General features: G+C 45.0%; 1 protein-coding gene across 1 annotated transcript in view; it reads right to left on the reverse strand.

Annotated features, from left to right (window-relative positions):
- The window catches only part of HFM1 (helicase for meiosis 1), a 2166952-nt gene that overhangs the window by 979420 nt on the left and 1172676 nt on the right, over positions 1–14856 (reverse strand). The window contains exons 16-17 of the mRNA XM_069233212.1: positions 3655–3761; positions 3496–3543 (exon numbers count right to left, since the gene is read on the reverse strand). Coding sequence (XP_069089313.1) covers positions 3496–3543; positions 3655–3761 — 155 coding nt within the window. The remainder of the gene's footprint in view (positions 1–3495; positions 3544–3654; positions 3762–14856) is intronic.

The raw sequence follows: 14856 nt of genomic DNA on the forward strand, positions 1-14856 counted from the left end.
GTATGATTCCAACATGTTTGATATCAAACATGGCCATATACGGAGTTTCCATTGTGAAGCTGTACATAGGTAGTGAACTATGTCCAGTGCACGCGTAAAATGGCATCCTCATACTCACGAAGTCTGGGAAAATGGTCCTGGACGATGTGAGGGCACCCCTTCTAGTACTCTGCACCCTGACCTCAGGGATGGAGGGCCTGCTATAGGGGTGACTTATAAGTGACCTCGTGCAGTGTAAATGGCAGTGAAAAGGTGCATGTACCTTTTCACGCAGGCTACAATAGCAGTCCTGCAGAACCCTTTGCATGGGCTCCCAAAGGGTGGGAAAAGATATGCTGCAGCCGATAGGGATCTCCTGGAACCCCAATGCCCTGGGTACCTCAGTACCATATAGTAGAAACTTATAAGGGGCACCAGTATGCCAATTGTGGGTGAAATACTGGGTTACCAGTATGCAACAGCCACATTTAAGGGAGAGAGCATAACTACTGTGGTCCTGATTTGCAGGATCCCAGTAGGCACAGTCAAAAACACTGACAGGCCAAAATGTGGGGGTAACCATGCACAAAAGAAGCTACTTTCCTGCAGGACCCCAAGTGCCCAAAAAGAAGGCACTCTCCCACTCGGGGTAGGAACCCAGGGGTGGCTGGTATAGTGCTGGGGGAGGTAGAGTTTGTTCCAGTTAATGAAGGGAGGTTTAGCAGGGCCAACGTAGTGTCTCTTGGTGACAATCGGATGGTTCCTAAGACCCATGTGACTTCAAATACTACAAAGTATAGGCAATGGGTCACCATCAATGGGCAAGGTGTTGAGGCTCTGAGGGTGCTCTGCACCTACCCTTCAGGGTTGGAAAGCCTGACAAAAAGGTAACTTATAAGTGACCAGGTGCCGTGAAAATGACAGTGAGGGGATGCATGCACCATTTCACAGAGGCCACAATGGCAGTCCTGTAGAAGGCTTAGCATGGGCTCTTTAAGGGGGGCAAAAAAATGCTGCAGTCCATAGGGATCCCCTGGAACCCCAATGCCCTGGATACCTAAGTACCATATACTAGAAACATATAAGGGGTGACCAGTATGCCTATTTTGGGTGAAATACTAGGTTACCAGTAAGCAGTGACACAATTTAGAGGAGAGAGACCATAATCACTGGGTTCCTGGTTAGCAGGGTCCCAGTGACACAGTCAAACACACTGACATCAGGCAGAAATTGAGGGTAACATGCCAAAAAGAGGGTACCTTCCTACATAACTGCTATCGTCTAATTGGCTTTAAAAGTGAGTAAAGTCAGAGTCTTTCACGTGTCTGCCTTTTGAGCTTCGCCCTACTGCAGTCTGCAGGTGGAAATTGTCATTGTGAACGGAACTGACATTACTTCACAACTTGACATAAGTTTACTCAGTACCGGAGCCTCTCCCATGGACAGGCATCAATAAAAAAATTAAGTGGCTCCTGGCAGAAAATAGATGCCGTCTGTCTATTCTTAAGCTTCACCAGACCTTGGCTTTCTTGGGTTCGGTAACTTCAATTGACACAGACAAGTAGCCTCTTTCACCATTGCTTTGTGACCTGCTATGTACCTTTTTTTGCAAGCTGCCAGGTACTCCACTTGATGGTACAGCTCCGCAGCAGCAGTAACAGCCTGTCACGGATTCATCAACAGCTTCTTGCCCTGTTTGCTCTAGGGCTTCTCATAGCCCAGCTGCAGCCTAACGATCCGGTGTCCCTTGTGTACTGGCAAGCAGCAGGTGCTCAAATGGTCTTTCTCCTGCTGCCTGCTTCTGCCTAGAATATGGAGCAACTCCTCCTCATGTGGGGAGTAGTATGGGAGTTGGGTAGGGAGCATTGGGAAGTAGGGCAAGAGAGAAATCAGAGACAGTAAAACAAGGAGAAGGAAGGAAACACATGCCTTCCGATGGAATGCTGTAAAGAAAGAAAATGCATACCCGGTAAGCAGTAGAAAGTTACAACTAGTCACATTTGAACACCCGGCGATCGAGATGCTCCTGGGCATGGCAAACACATTACTAGGGGGAAATTCATCAAACCAAGAGCAGACATCTACAATAGACAATTGATCTGTTAATGAGCAAATGGATGACTCAAAGTTCACTCTTAGTATATGTTGTGCATTGGAAAAATTGTGATGCCTACACATAGCTAAAGATGTCTGTAGCCAAGACCTAAAATAACATGAACAATGAATTTGGTATGTTCAGCTTTACATGTTACAGACCAAAGGCATCCTCAGTCTGAGACAGTGGCTGGATAAGATCTGGTATTATTCTCGCATGTTCCCTGGCAGAGATTTCTTTGCTGCCTGGCACCCAGGGCCATCAGAAGACGAATTTGCTGGGCAAAAATAAGGGGTATTTCATTAGCAAATATTATTTGCAGAACCGCCACATATCTCTTTGCTCTTAAATATGTTCATCAATTCAGATGACATACTTTGTGGAAAGATCTCTTATTTTTGATGTACATTTACACAACTATATATGCGTCGATGTGCATTCACTGTTATATGCATAATGTTTTAAAAAATATCTATGTGTATTGTTATCCTGGTACAATGAAGACTCGAAGCATAAATCCATATACATAGACACAGCAACACTTACATACCCAGACATACATATTTTTTGTCATATTTAAATACATATTCAGTGTCAATAATTATGTTGTTATTGTCTGTTTTGAGAATGTTGTGATGTAGAATAGGAAAGATTCCATTTGATCAATCTTTAGGTAAAGAATTTATTTAGGATTTGGCACATAATCGAGAACGCGATCCTTCTGTCCCACCAAATCCCCTATCCCCCTTCTATTTAGAATCAAAGCTCCTGGGCAACCTTTCCACTATAGGACAACTGCGTCGTGAGATGATCATCCCACCCAATTTGATGATGGGATGACTTCCTCCCATTTTCCCTGCTTGGGACTGCCACGTAAGGCGTGGCCTATATCCATAGGGAAAATATTATGTGGCCACTATACCTATGGAAAGTGCTTCCTTTTCACTGAGCCTTCGTCTGCCATTCAGGAGTATGTGTGTTTTCTCTGAACAAAACGAAATGCCAAGCTCGTGTAAACAAGGCACCTGCTTGGCAAACCTCACTGCTGTGAAGGAAGACACAGTGGCAGTTGCTCCCTTTACTGCACAGAGATCCCTGCCATGCAAGTGAGTATCTCTAAATATAGCAGACTGTCCTCCACCATGATGGCAGAAGTCATGATTTCCATCCCCATGTGGCAATGGCGAGTCGCCATCATGGCTTTAATAAAACCCCCTGCCTCGGAGGAGGAACCGTACAGTTTAGAGTGTAATGAGGAAGAGTAAGGCTAAAAGTAATTTGGTTACAAGTAAGTAATAGAGACATTAATTGAGCCAGTTTAAACTTTCCATTAGTCTAACAAACTGCAAATACAATAAAATAGTTCCAGCAATATACGTTATGCAATTCTTTGTCTGAATATGTTGAAATCACATATTTACCAGTTGATTTTCATTTCTCTTGTTTTAATTTTTCCTTCCATCGGATACCTGATCAAGAAAGAAAACATAACACATAGATCGTCTATTGCTCTCACAGAGATAATAAATTAATTAACTCATGCTTTCAATATTTAGTTATTAATAATTCAATGACCGTACCTGATAGTGATTCTGTTCTTATCTTTATTCAATGTGTTAAGTATTTTCTTTTCACTTGTTCTTAGCTGAATATCCGAAAATTCTTTACAAGTTGATATCATGCTTATCTAACAAATGTAATAGATACAAAATATAAAAGTTTTTTTAAAAAAGCACTTAATCAGCATGGAATCAAAATCACAAGAAGGAAGGTCACAATATTGTAGTACCTTCTTTTCCATCAGGCTGGAACTCCCGAAATGAGAGCAATTCAATCCTGCAGCCTATACAGCTACATTGATATATATTTCACTATTCCTTAGTTTAAGATGTGAAAAAACTGAGTTTGTGAAGGACATTTTGAAAAGGTTATTTCTTGATTATTTCTAGTGACTTTTAAAGGTCTATGGCTTTTTTCTTCCAACTTTTGAAGTAATTCAATGGAGTTTCTAATATAGCCAGTTTTAAGGCCGCTGAAATTTTACATTTGTGTCACATGTGCTTCTTGACCTTTCGGAAGTAAAGTGAAGAAAATGTGACTTTGAATGAACTGCTCCGGGGTCCCCGCACATGGGAGTGACAATTAGGGCTTATGATTATCAATGGAGAACTCCTGAGAGAGAAGTGTCTCTCTTCTTTTGAGAATTATCGAAAAGCTTGGACAATGGAAATACATTGCTTTGATGATTAAAAAGGTCTATCAAGAACATATCTCCCACTGTCTGTTTATTTGTTTGCAAGGACATAGGAGCAGTTTGGTGATGTTGCTTCAATTTTGCAAAAGCCACTTGAAAGTTGATTCTGCTCTTTACCAAAGACCATGCATGGCATACTCATGTCTTCGCATCTCTTCAAGCGCACAACCATCTAAATTGATGCACTCTGAGTGACACTTGGAGATTAATAACTGGGCCCTCAGGGAGCCCAATGTGAATAATGTTACATAAATTTACATAGATCTTCTAATAATTTATTTTCTTGTCTCAAAATAGTGATATACTCTAATGATATTCATGGATTAATGGAAAAAATTAAAACAGAAAACACATTGGAGGAAACTAAGGGGGTGATTCTACGCGGTCAGAAGACCGCCGCGGTTATTCTGTGTTTCCCGCTGGGCTGGCGGGCGACAGCCAGAAGGCCGCCCGCCAGCCCAGCGGGAAACCCCTTCCCACGAGGAAGCCGGCTCCGAATGGAGCCGGCGGAGTGGGAAGGGTGCGACGGGTGCAGTAGCACCAGTCGCGATTTTCATTGTCTGCAATGCAGACACTGAAAATCTGTTAGGGGACCTCTTACGGGGGCCCCTGCAGTGCCCATGCCATTGGCATGGGCACTGCAGGGGCCCCAGGACACCCCTCACCGCCATCCTGTTCCTGGCGGTCACGACCGCCAGGAACAGGATGGCGGTGAGGGGGTCGGAATCCCCATGGCGGCGCAGCAAGCTGCGCCGCCATGGAGGATTCCTCAGGGCAGCGGAAAACCGGCGGGAGACCGCCGGTTTTCCGTTTCTGACCGCGGCTGTACCGCCGCGGTCAGAATGCCCTTGGGAGTACCGCCAGCCTGTTGGCGGTGCTCCCGCGGTCCCCGGCGTGACCCCCTAAATCATTGAATACCAGTTTGAAGGAAATATAATTTTGAGGAAGTAGAAATAAATATTAAAATTGTAGGAAAATGCCTCTCATGGCATGGTTACCTCCTACTATTTTGCCTTTTGTTGATGCTAGTTATGATTGAAAGTGTGCTGGGACTCTGCTAACGAGGCCCCAGCACCAGTGTTCTTTCCCTAAACTGTACCTTTGTCTCCACAATTGGCACAGCCCTGGCACACAGATAAGTACCTTGTAAGTGGTAGCCCTGGTACCAAGGGCCCTGTGGCCAGAGAAGGTCTCTAAGGGCTGCAACATGTATTATGCCATCCTGGGGACCCCTCACTCGGCACATGCACACTGCCTCACTGCTTGTGTGTGCTGGTGGGGAGAAAATGACTAAGTCGACATGGCACTCCCCTCAGAGCGCCATGCCCACAACCCACTGCCTGCGGCATAGGTAAGTCACCCCTCTAGCAGGCCATACAGCCCTAAGGCAGGGTGTACTATACCACAGGTGAGGGCATAGTTGCATGAGCACTATGCCCCTACAGTGTCTGAGCCAAACCTTACAGGGTAGCCATAAAGAGTATATGGTCTGGGAGTTTGTCAAACACGAACTCCACAGTTCCATAATGGCTGCATTGAATTCTGGGAAGTTTGGTATTAACTTCTCAGCACAATAAATCCACACTGATGCCTGTGTGGGATATATTGAAAAACGTACACAGAGGGCATCTTAGAGATGCCCCATGTATACCAGTCCAATTCCTAGTGTTAGGCTGACCAGTTCCTGCCTGCCTGCCACATCCAGACTGGTTTCTGGCCACATGGGGTGAGTGCCTTTGTCACTCTGTGGCCAGGAACAAAGCCTGTACTGGGTGGAGGTACTTCTCACCTCCCCCTGCAGGATCTGTAACACCTGGCGGTGAGCCTCAAAGGCTCAAGCCTGGTGTTACAGCACCCCAGGGCACTCCACCTAGTGGAGATGCCCGCCCCTCCGGACACAGCCCCCACTTTTGGCGGCAAGTCCGGAGGAGATAATGAAAAAACAAGGAGGAGTCACCCACCAGTCAGGACAGCCCCTAAGGTGTCCTGAGCTGAGGTGACCCCTGCCTTAAGAAATCCTTCATCTGGTTTTGGAGAATTCCCCCAATAGGATTAGGGATGTGCCCCCCCCCCACAGGGAGGAGGCACAAAGAGGGTGTAGCCACCCTCCAGGACTGTAGTCATTGGCTACTGCCCCCCAGACCTAAACACACCCCTAAATTGAGGATTTAGGGGTGATCCTGAACCCAGGAAATCAGATTCCTGCAACCTGAAGAAAGAAGAAGGACTGCAGACCTGAAAGCCCCACAGAGACAACAGAGACAACAACTGACTTGGCACCAGCCCTACCGGCCTTTCTCCAGACTCCAAGAACCTGCACAGTGATGCAACCAGCGGGACCACTGACCTCTGAGGACTCAGAGGACTGACCTGCACCTAAAGGACCAAGAAACTTCTGAGAACAGCGGCTCTGTCTAAATCTGCAACACAGAAACCAACTTTAAAGAAGACTCCAGCCTCACTCCGGAAGCGTGAGTCTTCACACTCTGCACCCGACGCCCCTGGCTCGTGTGCAGAGAAACCAACACCACAGAGAGGACCCCCAGGAGACTCCAACAACGTGGACACCCTGAGTCAACCTCCCTGCACCCCCACAGCGATGCCTGCAGAGAGGATCCAGAAGCTCCCCCTGACCGCGACTGCCCAGTAACAAAGGAACCCGACGCCTGGACAAAGCACTGCACCAGTAGCCCCCAGGGCTGAGAGGAACCAACCACCAGTGCAGGAGTGACCAGCAGGCAGCCCTCATACAAGCCCAGTCAGTGGCTGGCCCGGGAAGTCCCCCTGTACCCTGCCTTCATCGCCAGAGTGACCCCCTGGGTCCCTCCATTGATTCCTATCTACAACCCGACGCCTTGTTCACACACTGCACCTGGCCTCCCCTGTGCCGCTGAGGGTGTATTTTGTGTTCCTGTTTGGGACCCCCAGTGCTCTACAAAACCCCCCTGGTCTGCTCCCTGAGGGCGCAGGTCCTTATCTGCTAGCAGACTAGGACAGGAGCACCCCTGTTCTCCATATGCGTCTATGATATTTGGGCTCTACTTTGACCTCTGTACGTGACCTTCTCTGTGTTGCCGGTGCTGGGTGTTTGGGGTTGACTTTAACACCCAACGGTAGGCTGCCTATGCCCAGGAGACTGAACTTTTAAGTGCTTTACTTACCTGAGCAACTAACCAGTACTTACCTCCCCCAGGAACTGCTGATTTTTGCACTGTGTCCACGTTGAAAATAGCTTATTGCCATTTTTGCCAAAACTGTGTACATTACTGTTTTAATTCAAAGTTACATAATTACCTGTGTGAAGTACCTTACAATTTATGTACTTACCTAAATTCTGAATCTTGTGGTTCTAAAATAAATTCAGAAAATAATATTTTTCTATATAAAAACCTATTGGCCTGGAGTGAAGTCTTTGAGTGTGTGTTCTCATTTATTGCCTGTGTGTGTACAACAAATGTCTAAGACAACCCTCTGATAAGCCTACTGCTCGACCACACTACCACAAAATAAAGCAGTAGTATTATCTCAAGGGGAACCTTGGACTCTGTGCACACTATCTCACTTTGAGATAGTATATACAGAGCCAACTTCCTACACAAATAAATTTAAATACAATACTTGAATAACTAAACAATATTTTATTGAATTTAAAATGCCTTAATGTACATTAAATCTGCAATTGAATATCTTCTATCAATAGGAACAGCAGTGCACCCCATATCAAATACCAGTTACGGAATATAGTTATAAAAATAAATAAATTCAGTTAGAATTATAAAATATGCATGATTTTTCACTAATACTTTTCTAATGAAATTGTTGCACCTCTATAGATTTGAGACATTACCAGTGGTGTTATATGCACATTGATAAGTGGTGCAGCATAGCGGTGCAAGCTAAACATATGTCAATTACGTATAACTTGTGAATTTCAGAATTGTTTGATTTTAAAACTCTTATTTTTTATTATTATAATTCTTATGTATAAGTCCACTTTAACCTTTATTTTTTTAGTGAATTTCTCAGGTTCTTTTCACACAAGTTACAATCTTATTACCTTATTTGTTCATAACTCCATTTTAAACTTTGTTGTTTTCAGTGAATTTAAATGCTTTTTAATGTAAAGTAATATTTTATTGCAATACATCTCCAGCTAACGCCTGGTCTTGCACGGCCTTTGGCCCTACACAACAGGAGGCTTGCCAAGCCCTGCATCCAACCCCACAAAGGTTTACCCCCCTGCCCCCATGCAGGGCCATATGTCCATGTGCCCTGAAATGGCTAATAATGCCCAGACAATAATTGGTTGGGTCTTTTCTATCTGTTCTGTGAATAAGCTAGACTCTGGGGCTACCTACAGCAGAGTTGTGAAAGCAGATTTAGTATTGGAGAGTATTTAGATGGGCCATTATTACATTTAAAGATGGCCGACATAGTTACTGCATTGGTCTTGTGACTACCTGAATGCTCTGTAAGAGACAGACAGCATGTGAATCTCACTAACATGGACTGAGCTGATGGCCCCAATGGATATTTTATTTATTAACTTACTGAGGTCGACAACAGAATACGTACCATAATTACAACAGTTTCCAAACTCAGGGTATTAGTTAGCCATTTTTACCATTTAAGATGGCCGCCACAGTCACTGGAATGGTCACATGACCTTTCACTTTTTTATTTAAACTCATTGGCAAGGCCAGCAATGTTTGATTCTGACTCGCATGTGTTGAGCGGATGTAGATGGAGGCAGATGCTAGTGGTCCCATATTTAAAAGGTATGAGTACACTGCAATGGAGGCAGAGTTTTTCTAGAGTTTATTTTGTATGACTGTTAAGCAATTAAATTTTTTAATCTTTGTAGATTTGTTCACCTGAGCTTGTGGGGTGAAGTCCCCTGGTGTGTTGCTATAGAGCCTATTTTTGCAACCTGTTGTAAGTAGCAGAATGTAACTATTCTAGTTGGGAGCCTGATGCAGTGTACTTTTTGGTGCATGTTTGCTATGTTTTTAAAGTATTTTCTGAACTTTCCTTGTCATATAGGTGGTGGCTTATACTAGTATCCACAGCTGTGTTTTGGTGTTTTTTTGGGTTCAACAGGCGGTACACATGGTGTAATTTCATAGAGTGCATGTATTGTTTTTTAATAAATTTTTCTTATGTGTAGGTCTTATTTAACAACACTGAGTCCTGATGCTGGTCTGACGGACCTCTGACAGCCACTACAGGCTAAAACGTCGACATTACCTTCTCATTTGACAAGCTGAATTGAAAGTCCATGATATTGCTTGAACTGGGACTGAAAACCAGGCAATTATTGTGCAGAACTGTATCATGACGATGGTTATAACCCCTTCCTGGATCTGCTGTTGGGATTCAAACTTATGCTCTATAGGGGTTATATACAGTGTTGTTGGTTATGAAATGGACATTCATTGGAATTGTTGTACATGTTTTTCAACTTCCTGAATCCTATTGAGTAATACATTGGATTTTAACAGTACGGAGTTGTCTTATTCATGAATTGAAGACTGTATAATATGTACGCATACTTTATCTAAATAATTCCTCTAGGAGCATTTTTAAGTGAGACCTTTAGAAAGTATGCATTTCTCTGCTCTCACTGCTCTGTGTGCCTGACAGCCTGTCTCCAATACAGGTCTGGTCTGGGCTGGGTGACACCTACGATGTGCATTCCTTTCAGACACCCACAACACAGAACACTCAACCAGACTCTCACCCCTTATTTGCATGAGCCACCTGAGGGGCCTGTGGTCATTCTGAATCAGGAAGTGAGTACCAAACAGGTATGGTCTCAACTTTTTCAGGGCCCAAATCACAGCAAAAGCTTCTCTTTCTATAGCACTCCACCTCTGTTCTCAGGGAAGTAACCTCCCAGAAATGAAGGCTACAGGTTGGTCTGTGCCATCTTCACTGAGCTGTGAGAAACCTGCCCCTATGCCATGCTCTGAGGCATCTGTCTGAATGATAAACTCCTTGGAGAAGCCAAGGGCCATGAGCACAGGGGATGTGCACATGGCTTGCTTCAGGGAGTCAAATGCTTTTTGCCATGCCTCTGTCCAAATCACATTTCTGGGCTGATTCTTATATGTCAGTTCAGGCAAGGGGGCAACAATGGTGCCATGTCCATTGACAAATAGCCTATGGTACCCAGAGAGGCCCATAAATGCTCTGATCTCATCCCGGATTTTGAGGGGCTTCCAGGCTATGAGAGTTTCAATTTTGGCCTGGTGGGGCAGCACATTACCCCCATCCACTACGTGTACCAAGTACACCACTGACCCCTGCCCTATCTGGCACTTACTGGCCCTGATGGTCAGGCTTGCCTGTTGCAGGACCTGAAGCACATCTCGGAGGTGAAAGAGGTGGTCATCCCAGCTGTTACTGAAGACAGCTATGTCATCCAGATAGGCAGCTGAGAAGGCCTCCAACCCAACAAGGACATTGTTTACAAATCTCTGGAAGGTGGCAGGAGCATTCTTTAATCTAAACGGCATCACTCTAAACTGATAGTGGTCCTCTGGAGTGGAGAAGGCTGACCTCTCCTTGACTCCTTCAGTTTGGATGATCTGCCAGTTCCCTGATGTAAGATCAAAGGTAGTTAAGGACAGGGTAGCCCATTACCTGTCATCCCCCCAAGAGATGGTGTGATCATCAGTTTTTCTTACAGAATCTAATCCTCCATAATGCACACAGAACATGAGTTCAGGCGTGGTGCACAGTGTGGCAGCTTTTGGTAACAGAACCACAGAACTGGACCAGGGGCTACTGGAGGTTTCTATCACCCCACAACTCTTACACTTTAGAGACTTCCCTCTTTATGCTTGTCCTCACCTTATTTCTTCCACTGATGCTGTTCAAACAGGACATATCTTTTTGGGCAGACCATCTTGAGAACCTTTTTGATTATTGTGTCTTGTCTTCAAGAATCCCTGAGTCCTGGCATGATGCTATAACTCACCCATTATATAAAAGTGGATCAAGGTCTGAGCTAGCCAATTTTAGGCCAACAGCATTGCTTGACAATGAGGCTAAGTTTTATGCCAGTCATTTGCTAGAAGATCTTTGATCTTGGGCTGAGTTGAAGGGCCTAATTCCTATATGCCAAACGTGGCTCTCTGCTGTATCGGGTACATCTATCAACTTAGTAGCCCTCTCCACTTTGATGGACAAGGCAAACTTATCAGGCTCTGAGCTGCATTGTTGTTTTGTTGATTTTGGGGCAGCTTTTGACTGGGTCCCTAGGGGTTCCCTGTTTTTGTGATTCCCTCACCTTTATCTGCTTCTTGTATTGTGTGTAATAAACTACCACCGGGCTGTTGGCTTGATCATGTTCAGTTGGGGTAGTTATGTTAAGGTGTAATGTTTACAGTTCTTTGGCCAAAGCTTGTTGCCTTTGTAGATTGAAAAGTATGTACATCATGTTTTTACCAAGGCTTGTTTATCCAGTGTCCACTCAATCTCCACTAGGTTCTTTGGAGCATCTACAGGGTTAATTAGAAACACCTGAAACCCTGCACATTGTTAGACAGCTTCCTTCTCTGACTGTTAGGCAGCACTAGTGTTTTCAAGAGCCATATGCTAATCATGACTCATCACTCATGACTCGTGTTTCAAGAGCCATGTGCTAATCATGACTCATCACTCATGACTCATTGCTGCACAAAGTATAAAAAGCCTCACAGGCATAAGTCAGTGCTTGGCTTTGTTCTGGTTCTTCTTGAAGCTGATATCGAGAGCCTGCTCCCGGGAATTCCTTGCAAAACAGCTGTATCATTACTGGGCAACAAGAGAGGAAACAACTTCTTCAGTCTCTGCGTGCTGGCAGCTGTTTATATAAACTAAATGAAGAAAGCGTACTCTGTTGAGCGAATGTTTTTTTTTAAAGATTAAGAACCTCATTGTGTAACTAAATGACTTTATTTTCATTTGAGGTTGATTAAGAAAGTGGACAAAAACGCATAAAACTTTGAGAGAAGATCTAGGCAATGATGTCACATTCCTGTAAGCCCAATTGAGTGAACAGGAAGTGCACGGAACGTGTTGAGTGACAGCTCTGGACACTCAAAAACTAATGCTCGCAGCGATTACCTACACCCCAAAGCATCGGGAGCCAGGCTGGACCAGGCAGCAGAGACAATATCTTTCTTCTTGGGACTCCCGTATTACGTTGGCAGTGCTGAGAGGTGAGTGATCAAGCTCTGACATAAAACCAAGAGACAGAAACACAGGGCTGTCTGGGTGATGGATTTCCCGGAGGTTCCTTTTAAGGGTCTTTACCAAACCGTACACTCTTCTGAGGACACTTCTTCCATGCAAGAGGTCAGCAGGACCTTAGCTGGTTTACAACATGAAGTAGCTTCTCTTTGGCAGGAAAATCAGTCCTTGCAACATGCATTGCAAAGATACAGTCCATAACATACTCTGTGGGATAACGCCAAGGGGAGAATAAAAGGCCCGGTCATGCAGCCACCTTGTTTTGATTTGTTTACAAGTGGTTCCACCACTATCACTGGTTCTGCTGCTATGTCAACAGCCAGTGCAGCTTTCAGTAACCACACCTACACCAATTCCTCTAGCCCCCAAGCATTTCTTTGGTGATAGCGCTAAGTTTAATGTCTTCCTGAACGAGTGCCAGTTGCAATTCCTGTGTTGACCTGCTGCATTACCCCTATGATGCCACTAAAGGTGACTTTGTAATTTCCTTTTTGGGTGGGAACGTTGCCTCTTGGTCTGTTGAGGTTAATGACCCCCTATTTTATAATTTTAATGACTTTAAGGAGGCTATACGTAAACTCTTTGCCAAACATTTATTTGTACAGACTAAAGACAATAAGTTCCTAAATTTGAGACAGGGAAACAAGGATCTGTTGACCTATATTACGTCTTTTAACCTCTTGGTGGCAGAAACCAAGTGGTCTGAGGAGAAAGGAATTCCTGTGTTCGGTTGTGGACTTCGGGATGATCTGAAGGCTGTTTTGGCACAGATTGTTGATCCTCCCACCAACTGTTTCGGAGTTTATTGAGTTAGTGGTTCACTTAGATAACGTAAAGGTAAAAAGTCCCGTGGTGACACACGTCTTCAAGCAGTAAAAGCAGAACGAAAGGACACCCCTAGCTCTTCTCATGATACTTCAGAGCCCATGCAACTAGGGAGGGTACGGGGACCGTTGTCAAAAGAAGAGAAAGAGTGTGAGAAGAAGACTGACTCTATGTAGGAGGCTGACCTGGCTTATAGTGGGTACCTTGTGGTGCTTACACCCTGTGCCAGGTCCAGTTATCCCTTATTAGTAGAATAGAGGTGTTTCTAGCAGCTTAGGCTGATAGAAGGTAGCTATGGCAAAGCAGCTTAGGCTGAACTAGGAGACATGCAAAGCTCCTACTATTCCACTTATATCATATAGCACAATATCATAAGAAAACACAATACTCAGAGTTACTAAAAATAAAGGTACTTTATTTTAGTGACAATATGCCAAAAGTATCTCAGAGGATACCCTCACTTAGGAGGTAAGTAATATACACAAATTATATGTACACAAACCCAAAGCAGGTAAGTAACAGTAGGAAAAGTAGTGCAAACAATGTAGAATCACAATAGGATGCAATAGGTGGACATAGGTCTAGGGGCAACACAAACCATATACTCCAAAAGTGGAATGCGAATCACAAATGGACCCCAGACCTACGAGAGGTTGTAGAGGGTCGCTGGGACTGTGAGAAAACAGTAAGGGTGTCCAAAATACCCCACCCCAAGACCCTTAAAAGTAGGAGTAAAGTTACCCTACTACCCCAGAAAGACGCTATAGTCGTGATAGGGGATTCTGCAAGAACCACAAGCACCAGCAAAACACTGAAGACGTATTCCTGGACCTGAGCACCTGTAAAGGAAGGGGACCAAGTCTAAGAGTCACAAAAGTGTCCAGGGGGGGCAGGTGCCCACTAAACCCGGGATGAAGGTGCAAAAGGGCTGCCTCTGGGTGGAAGAAGCCAAAGATTCTGCAACAACGAAAAGGGCTAGGAACTTCTCCTTTGGATGGAAGATGTACCACGGCATGCTGGGTGTTGCAGAAGTGTTTTCAGGCAGAAATACCGCAAACAAGCCTTGCTAGTGGCAAGAGTCGCGGTTGAGGATTTTGGGTGCTGCTGGGGACCAGGAAGGACCAGGATGTCGCCCCTTGGAGGAGGAGACAGAGGGGGCACTCAGCCACTCAGAGAGCCCCCGCCAAAGCAGGAGGCACCCGCAGAAGTACCAGAACAGGCACTTAGAAGATCTGTGAACTCAGAGTCACAAAAGGAGGGTCCCACGACGTCGAATTTCAACTCAGCGAGTTGGGCAATGCAAGACGGAGTGCTGGGGACCCAGGCTAAACTGTGCACAAAGGAATCCTTGGAAAAGTGCACAGAAGCCGGAGCAGCTGCAAATCACGCAGTACACAGGTTTGCTGTCTGGCGTGGGAAGGCAGGGACTTACCTCCACCAAATATGGACAGAAGGGCCACTGGAC

The sequence above is a fragment of the Pleurodeles waltl genome, chromosome 4_2, assembly GCF_031143425.1.
Source record: "Pleurodeles waltl isolate 20211129_DDA chromosome 4_2, aPleWal1.hap1.20221129, whole genome shotgun sequence".
In the NCBI taxonomy this organism is placed as follows: domain Eukaryota; kingdom Metazoa; phylum Chordata; class Amphibia; order Caudata; family Salamandridae; genus Pleurodeles; species Pleurodeles waltl.